Here is a 9,648-nt window from a genome sequence, read left to right on the forward strand (position 1 = left end):
ACAGGGCTAGTACTGTCTGAGTCTGTGTCCAGAAATATCTAGTGATTCCAGCCTCTGGTTTACCAGTATAAATAATGAATAATACCAGAGATTTCTGTGGGATTTCGTTAGTGTAAGCAATAACCAAACATGTTTAAGAGACTACATGCTGGTTAGAAAGCTTGGGAAAAGTTGGGAAGAGAAGTAAAGCTGTTTGGATTACTAGAATTGTATATTTATATTCTTTCAAGTTTTCTTTTGAAAGCATAACTTTCCTAGAATACCTATTATTTTTAGATATTTATTTATTTTTAAACTGTTGCTCTTTAAGATACTTTTGCTGGAAGTTGTTGGATTATACGTTCAGTCTTTCCTGGACTGTAGAAGAGTTAAACTTTTTTTTTTTTTTTAAATCCTGAAATTTCTTTAAGCTAAAAGACACTGTTTCTAGGGATTGGCACAATCCCTAATGGCTCTGACTGCCCTTTGGAGCCTTTTAGGCTTTAATTCTGTAACCCTTGGAAGTCTCCCCCACATGTGGGGCCATAGAGGACTGGATGTGAGGTGGAGGAAAATGTGATCCATGTGCTGTGTTTGGGACATGGCTTTGGGAACTTGGCTGGTGGGTTTGGGGAGTATGGGGTTATTGGTAGACAGGCTGTAGAAGAGCCCATGCAGGGCTTTTGACATACCAAGCAACTGCAGCTACTCAAGTCCTGAAGAATCAAACACTTTTGGTGTTTCAAGGTTTATTTGATTTTTAGACAAGAGAAGCCAAACTAACAGCCTCCATACTAGGAAGATTTCTAGGAATCAAAAAGAAAGACCCCCCCCCCCCCAAACTAACTACCAAAGATCCCAACAGTATAAAAATCTCAAGTCTCCAAAATCATTTGGTGAAACTGTCTGGAGCGAAGATCTACTGTGTGTTTGCCCTATGCAAACGGTTTCATGGGTTTCTTTACCTTCAGGGGGATGGGTCAGGGTGGGGTGGAGGAAAAGAGTCACCATTGAGTTCAGTCTCGTTTGATTTTCCACATGAGAGAGCTCCATCACATGAAAGAAGCTGCTCTACTTCAGGGTGTGCTGGTCTCTCCCCTGGCTTTCCATCCAGAAGCCGAATGACTTTCATGTTTATAATAAAACTGATTTTCTTATCCAGTTGTTTTTCTTCAACAGTCCCATTCAAAACCTCAGATAAAATATTCTGTAAATGCCACGAGTCCTGAGATGGATGTCAAAATAGCTGCCAGGACCCTATATCTCCTGGCCCAAAGGACGGGCTTTGTTTTGGAGCTCAGACACAGGAACACAAGCCAGAGCCCTGATCTCTCCAGGCGATCACAGGATATAAACTGCTGCCTGAAAGCAAGCTTTGGAGAACTTTACTAACCTCCAGTAAAGCTCTGAGCCTAGGGGGACTAGCACAGCCAAAGAAGACATGAGGAGTCTGCTGGCACTGCTGATCGTGACTCTGGCGCTGGCAGCGCTCTGCTGTTGTACGAAAGGTAAGGGGATGTCTTCCCAGGAAGGCTCCCGGGAGCGCTGCTCAACCCTGCAGCTTGCCGCCAGCCTCCCTTCGGTCTGGGAGAGACGCACAGCTTCAGGGGGAGGAGGTGCACCGCTGGTCATTGCACAACTTCAGATCGCTGTCTGAGAGAGAGAATCATGGATGAAAGAGGGCTCGGAGACAGACAGCCTCATCTCTTGCATTTAGCATTTAGGTGAACTGGCAACGGTATGCTGGATGTGAGCAGGGGGTGTTAGGCAAGAGAACTGAGCTGCAGGCAGAGTTGTGTCGACCACAAGGAGAGGGATTTTGTACCTGCCAGCCCTGGAATGTTGTAGGATCACAGAGATAGGCACTGAGTCAAGCCTACACCTGCTGAGAAACATGGGATGTGGAGAACTTCTGGAGGGAGAAAAGCTCCTACTAGTGGTTAAAAAAAAGGGAGTTGTCCCATTGAAATAAGAGCATATCACATTTGAAGGTGATTTAGCCATGGTAACTTTATGATCAAGAGACAGTAATGTAGAGGCAGGTCTATAGTTGATGGAGAGGGAAGGGGGAAAAGATCAGGAAACCAAGTGTTTTCCCTTTACAGCAGGAAAAGAGAAACTGAGCAGGAGAGAGCCCTGTTGTTTCTTGTATTATCCCATTCAGAGTTAAATTTCATTCAGTCCTTGGCATCAGATATGTCATAACTTAATACTGGCAAATATATTTTGTTTGATCTGTCAGTGTCTCTCTCACCTTTTCTCTCTTGAGTATATATATATGGGTTTTTTTTCAGTCATTATTATTATTCCAGATTGCTTAATGGCCTTGGAGTAACTTCTAATTATTTTTTTTTTTAAATCCAAGGAATGTATACATAGCTTAAAAATAAAACTACACACAACCCTTTTCACATAAAGTTTTTGTTTAGGCACAGTTGTTATTTTTTTGGTCTCTAGAGTTCTCTTGCTGCCCATAAATAGACTTATGCCAAATACCTGGTGACTTGGGTGGAACTGACATTGTTGAAGAAAAATGTGGTGAAATAGTGGAAGCAAAAACTTGTGAAATAGGGAGATTAGAAGACCTACCATTTCTCTCAGAGGAACACCTTCCTTAGGTGTTTGCAGGGAACATTAAGGATTAAGGATTACAATTAGGACTGAACACAGCAACACAGTGTGTAAATTCCACTTGGAAGGGCTGGTGAGACAGGTACCTCAACCCTGAGCCACAAAGCTGTGAGGATAGAGTTATTCCTAATTTTTCGCCGTTTTCCTTCTCTATCCATAGTTTGTGATTTCTCCCTAGAGTTAAGGAAACCTGTCTTTCCAAAGACAGAGGAAATGCTCAGCTATCTTCAGGTTCTCTTCATGTTTGGGGTTTTGCTCAAATGGTCCCCTAGCTCTAGCTGTCCTTGCTCTTAGCAAGGGTGGGGAGGGAGAAGGAGGAAGGTCTTTGTCCAGCTTCCACAGTGTTTATATGGTTACTGTGTCATTTAATCCGGCTCAGAGGAAGTTGAAATTAAAAAAAATTAAGGCATAATGGGTGAATTTTGCTGTGGTGAAGAAGTCTATCCCGAAATGTTGGGTGTTAATAAAACCTTTTTTTGGGAGGAACAGATTTTCTGGGAAACAAGGGGAGCTGGATCCACCCAGTAGGCAGAGGGATTCAGTTAGAGTGGAGCAGAGGAGGAGGACTCACAAGCAAACTCCTCTCTGTCTGTGTCTTCCAGATTCCAAAGACCCCTCCGGATCTCCCAGTGCTGCCAGTGAGTATATCGTTGTGACCGATGCTCAGATCCGTTCTCCTGCATCTACTTCCCCTCTTCCCTTTGATAGGTTCAAGGGATGAACAAGAACCATGCCGAGTCACTCTGGCTGCTCCCTTTTTGCTCCCTCAGCACTGCAGTCCCTTAGGTGCAGGAGCACCTGCAGCAAACAGACGGGTTGCCTTTCACGGCCATGGGGACAGGAGATGCCAGGGAGGTCAACCTCCCTGCACTGGCAGCGTAGCATGACTCCAGGTGTGCTAGTGCCATAGCCTGCATCTCCACAACCCTTGAGCAGCCCCCAGGCAAGACATGAGTCCTGCAGGTTGGATGCATCTGCCCTCTGTGAAACAGGGTCATGTGAGTGGAGCAACACGGCCAGTCTGCTGGCTTCTCTGAGCTGGCTTCAGAGACCTATCCAAAGTGACTGCTGCGTCCCCAGACTGTTAAGGGAGGAGAACCTGCCCCAGGGCCTCCAGGCACCTGTCTTTTGGATCTGCTGAGCAGCCAGTCTGGTGTGCAGGATCACAGAGCAGAAAGGTTTGGTGCCACACGGCAACAGGCTGTGACATCCCTGCCAGATCCCACAACCTGGAGAACCTGAAAGTGAGCGCCTTCCTTGGCTGCTCCTGAGGGCTGCAGTCCCTCCTCTGCCAGGTTGCCTGGGACATGGGGATTTGCACACCTTGGGATGTCCACAGCTTTTGCAGCAAGCTGATCCTGGCAGAAGTCTCTATGGAAAATGCCCCTCATTCTTCCCTGTCTCCTTTCTCACACCTTAAAGGATAACATTGCTGCTGAGGATCATGAAAGCTGGTATTTCTCCAGTGAGCCAATGCAAACACAGATTGGAAAAGAGAAAAAAATGCAAAGAGTGTTTAGGGAAAGGTGGTGATTTCTGACAGCTCATTAATTGGCAGTTTCTGTGTAGTCAGTATTTTGATCCAGACTAAACCCCAGCTTGCTAGAGAGGGGGCATCTCTCACCTGCCAAAAAGAAACACGATCAAACACCCCATGATTGGCCAGGTGGAGACAGGGTGCCATTCCCTTTATTTTCTCTTTATTTCTATTTTATGCTGTCGTGACTTTGCCTTCTGCATATTTGTTGTGGACTCAGATCATGCTGTGTGATAAGGGAATAGAGTTTATGGCAGAAAAGGCCCTTGCTTCATGTAGATGTGCAGGTTGGAGTGAGGAAGGAGCCCAGCTGTTGGGCTTTGAGTGGACAGTGGGGTGGGGACGGATGAACAGGCAATTAGGATGGGCCATGACAATCATCTTCTTTTGAAGAGAGTAGACTGTCCCTTTTCAGAGGTTAGACTGGTCTTTGTTTTCCATAGACCATGGCCCTGCATCTCTAACCTGCTGTGTTCTTTCTTGGTAGGCATCAAGATTGAAAAGGAAGTTGCCAATGCCTTTGTGAAGAGGCACAAGAGGTCCAGCCTGTATGAACGGTAACAACTGAGGAGTCAGGCTGAGAGCTGGACTCTGGACCTGTTCTGAAGAGGGGGTGGGAAGGCAACAGGACATAACAAGGCATTAATTTGTTGTACATTTATGTTATTACCTTCATGCATAGAAGCAAAAAAGTCATAGGAGACACTCATTGATAGATAAATGGTTCTTTTTTTTTCCTAAATATCCTTTTGAGAGCTCATAGTTGGACTCTATTATTCCTCCCAGGAAGACAGTACTAGCTGCCTGGGCTAGCCATGGGGACAGCAGGATACAAGTTAGAAGCTGCTCTAACCTGCAGGGTCATCAGAGCCGATTTCCAGGATAATGAGCATCACAGAGCCTTGGTCATTGCCTCCAGCTCCCTACAAAGGAAGCACAGCTCTGTTGCAGGGATGAGGCTAGATCAGATTGTCTGTTCTTTCTGAAGCTGTAGAACCTACATCCATTTGTGCAGAAATCCTAGGCATGAAGATTTGGAGAAATCCTAGCTATAAACATTTGGAGAAATTTGAGGCCACCCAAGAATGTTATTAATGCAGTTTCTGGAAGAGTTTGTTAAGCCATTGTCTCATGTAGGCCTGTGCGAAAATAATTTTTATTCAATCCATCTTTGGACTAGAAGGATAATGTTGTTTTCAGATAATAGAAGATTGGGAGGCCCCATCTGTAGAGGAGAGGATCAGAGTATTGTAGCAGAGGAACTGGCTGATGTTGAAACCTGCAGTGATTAAAAACAAGATGAAATTCAGAAGCAGCAACTGTACTGACTGTATGGACTACCCCCTTGCAGGTGGTGCATCGTAAAAGTAGCTTCTGCTGTAAGCATTAATTGGTAAGGACTGAGGTAGATAGACAGCTCAGTGTATTATTTGATCACGAGGTAAGGTTAGTCTGGAAATATGGATGCAACAAATGGAATTCAAGGGTGCTGCAGGTTTTTCCAATACAGAAATAAAGAAATTCATGAGATACTGGTGGGACTTCTCCTGTAGCAGGGAAGATTAACCAAACCTGGAATAGGAGTTGAGAAGTACATCCAGAGTGTGTAGCTGGGCCTAGAAGATTTGGGCTTGCTTAGCCTGGCAAAACAAAAGCTGAGCAGGGACAGTATTGCTGTCAACCACAGAAGTGAGGATGATGAGAGGAAACTCCTTAAGCTAAAGGAAAATAGTGGCTAGCAGGAAAGTGAGCAAATAAAGGTAAGCAGGAAATCATTAAATAAAAAATAAAAAAAATAACAACAACAACAAAGATTCCTGGGTAGCTGGGGAATGGGGCTGGGGACAAAAAAGAACCCTGCCTGCTTCTGTGGTCTTCTTTGCTGACAAAACCTCAAGAGCAATTGCTTTAAGTTGGGTTCAATTCCAACTTTTTCCAGCATTAACGACGTAGTCCTGTGTAAGCAGATGTTTAACTCACCATGAGAAGTCCCCTGTTGGGGCACCCTGGGGAATCACTGTTGGCGCGTTAGTATCACGGGTGTGAAACCTCTCCAACTGCATCGACTGAATCTGCAGAATGGCATCTCTCTCTCTGTCTACTCCAGGTACCTTGAGTATTACAAAAGTCCAATGGAGCAGATGCATGAGCGTTGTGAAAACTACCCCCCCTGTGACTATCTCTCTGACCAAATAGGATTTTCCATGGCCTACAACCGTTTCTTTGGGAGATACTAAGGATGGGACGGTCACTTTGTTCATTTTGCTTGGGACCACTCTGAACCCCCCAGGAGAAAGAAGGTTGTGGGTGGGAAGGAGGGAAGAAAAGCATCTAGATTGGGGGCTTCTTCAGAATACCAAGGCAATAATTATCCCACTTGTTGAGCTTGCATTAGCTTTCTTCCTTTCACCAAAAATCTTTCTCTTCAGTTGTCTTTTGTGGTATTTTGAGCTTCGCCAGAAATAATCGAGAAGACTCTGTCTTACCCCCTTCCATTTGAATCCCCGGGATACAATAGGTGAAAAAATTGTGACTCCTCTCAAGAAAATCAATGTATATCTTAGGAACATAACAAGAAGTTTTGTTGTCTTCTGCAAAATTCATGAGGATTATAGAAGGAGAATGTCAGAACATGTGTAAGTGTAATGGATCTGATCCTGGGATACGCACTGGGAAGAAGGTGGAACGGCTGCCTCCTGGTAGAATGACTAGGAAAGTTCAGTATTTTCAGGTAGAATAGTCACCCTAAATATGTGCCAATGTAGGATCATTTTGCAAGGATAGAACTGTGGAAATACTGTTACATAGCCAGAAATCAGTTTCTGGTACACTTTTCTGATTATTCTGTCACAAAACTTGCCTGTATAGCAACAACAGATAAATCCCCAAAGGTGTGTTTGAGGAGTCCTTTTAGATGAGCCCTTCCATTTGTATGCTGCATTCAATGACTGTCTGTAAAAAGTAACTCAGAAATCTCTTGTTATTCTTGTTACAGTTCATTTCTGGTGAAACTGAATATACCCAAGCAGAACAAAAAAATAATCTGTTCCTCTCTGATGCTTTCGTATTTATGCTTGAAACTAAAAGTGTCTAAACAGCTCCAAAAAAAAGCAAACAAACAAGCAAAAAGCAATAAACTTTATGAAATAAACAAAAAGAAAATTGGTTCAAGGATGGATTGAAGTTGGGTCAGCATTTAGTTTATTCAGGGCAGCTTGTATCTCTCTCATAGATAGATATATATATAAAGTGTGTGTATTTGTATACATATACTCTTCCCTCTGCACTACTTCAGTCTGTCCCCTTGTATGAATATCATACCTTCACAACTTTCTGCACAGCCTCCCTTGATGTTATCTGCTCTGCTTCCCTGAGAGGCAGATGGCAGATCCTATCTCAAAGAACAGGGACTGCTGACCCTCAGGAGACTGAGAAAGATTGAATCTCTCTGGTCGCGTGTAAGCTGGTGCAGCCATTCTCAGCTGCTGACTGCAATAAATATTGCTTATGTAAAGCAGGTTGTTGTGCTGCTTCTTTCTGTTCCTCTGTACAACCTTTATCTGTGGTTAGGGATGTCTAGAAGGTAAAGCCTGCTCCTATGAACCCTGAAGAGCAGGATCCAGGTGCGTGAGGCTTCCTTCTCCCCCGCTGTGCTCCAGTGTGAATCAGAAGTGACTACACTGAAATTCAGGTCACGATCCTAGTACACCGTGACAGTGAGGAAGAGGACAGCCAGGCTTTTCCTGATTCACCATCTACTGAGTTCAGCATTTCTCTGAAAGACCTTGCCCTGAAGTAAGTCCACAGAGATGGCTGCCAGTGTGAGGGTGAACATCTCGTTTGGCAAGCTGCTATGATTTGCACCAGCTATGCTGACCTTGGTCAAGGTGAACACAGTCAATAAGTGCCTCTGCTTGTCTTGGTCAAACACCTGGGACTGGTTCCTCTATTGGCATGAACTGATGGGGCTTCACTGCTCACAGCAAAACTCTCCTCTGAACGCCATCTAGTAAAAATGAACAACGTGCTCATTGAAAGCAGTGAAAATTTTGCTGGGAAAAACACTAGTGAGATCAGTGAAATCCTAACATCTGCTGTACTAATAAGTTAGGGGTTTTGTTGTTGTCCTATGGTTTTGTTTGCTTAAAAAAAAATAATCAAGCTTCCTGTCTATATTTGCATCTTTCTGTTAGTTTTGTATTTTTCTCTTCCTTTCGGTAAACGTTTTTTCTGAGAAGTTACACACAAAGGCCTTAATCGTGTCATCTGCTCTGTGTCACCAGACCTCTATTTGGGCTGAAGTCACTACGGCCTTTGGGGAGCTGACTGCACAAATCAAATTATAAATTTCCTGCTGCAATGGAGGAGCCCGGTTTTCCCCAGTCAACGCAGATTTAAGTACCAGTACAAATCCTCTGCTGCCATCTTATGGCCATTGTATTTATCGCCATGCGATAAATAGTAGGCTACGTTGCTTTTGAAGCATTTGAAAATGTAAATCCAGTGGGCTTTCTTCCTCATTCACTTCATCCTGCAACATACATTAAGAGGCCAGAAGGGAAAAATAGGCAAGAGACATAGTCTGCAACTGGATTATATGCAGCTGAATTGACATTCTAGTGGAGCTGTTTATCCTGATTGCCAAGGTCCTGCTGGAGCCTCTCACAGTTAGCTCCTTTTTATCTCTACGTGAGCAGGAGAGGAGATGCCTCTGAATAAATTCACAACCCCTTCTCTGGACTCACTTTTAGCAGTTGAAGAACTGTTTTCCGAAATACAGCCCAAGATAATAGAGCAATTCCAAGAAGGAGAAGTAGATAGGCTGCATTTATCACTTTGCACCATCATTTGTGCCATTACCTGGTATCACCAGTGGCTGCAGATACTGTCAGCAGCATCATCTGGTGCAGTGCTACAGATCACTTTGAAAGCAACCCAGTATGAGACCTTTATGTCATCTTTCACCCTATTTCAGCAATATTCAGCAAGTGTTCTCTGTCCACAGAATCCAAGCAGCCGCACAAACGTCTCTTTTCTCAGGGAATCACACCATGTCTGCAGGTGCCCCCCCTCACCCAGCCTAGCACTGCAGGCAATGGAAATGGACTTCACTTCTCTGTAGTCAGAACGTGGCCCTGACTCCTCCTTTTGGCCCTTTTTCTGTGCAGAAGAGTTATCAGAGACCATGGGGCTTCACAGGTGAGTAACTCACTGCCGTTATTTGGAAGGGTGAGTGGAAAGCAGCTACTAGAAAGGGGTTAGTCTCAGTATAGAATCTGTATTTGCACACTCATTTTGAGTGTACCCAATGTAAACAGTTCAACAAGGTGCCACTCTGCAGTGGTGTAAGGGTAGGATTGGCAGCATATTATTAGAAACCAGGGGGAGCTAAGGAGGAGAAGGACAGTTACGTTATCTCTGCTTCCAGATGGGATCCCAACCTACCCTGCATTTCTGTGTTGGCTTTATCAGAGCTCTGCACTTCTTTAAAAGGGCTTTTT

At 44.3% G+C, this 9,648-nt stretch overlaps 1 protein-coding gene across 1 annotated transcript; it reads left to right on the plus strand.

The window, feature by feature from the left end:
* The first annotated feature begins 1,031 nt into the window (after positions 1-1,031).
* LOC104011677 (osteocalcin) lies at positions 1,032-7,664 on the plus strand. Its single transcript, XM_009463970.2, has 4 exons — positions 1,032-1,487; positions 3,213-3,248; positions 4,635-4,704; positions 6,255-7,664. Exons 1-4 carry the CDS (start codon positions 1,421-1,423, stop codon positions 6,382-6,384), a joined length of 303 nt encoding a protein of 100 aa, XP_009462245.1. The 5' UTR covers positions 1,032-1,420; the 3' UTR covers positions 6,385-7,664.
* Positions 7,665-9,648: the final 1,984 nt, after the last annotated feature.

Source organism: Nipponia nippon, unplaced genomic scaffold (assembly GCF_047370975.1).
Source record: "Nipponia nippon isolate SJK-2023a ecotype South Korea unplaced genomic scaffold, ASM4737097v1 scaffold_3, whole genome shotgun sequence".
NCBI classification, from domain to species: Eukaryota; Metazoa; Chordata; class Aves; order Pelecaniformes; family Threskiornithidae; genus Nipponia; species Nipponia nippon.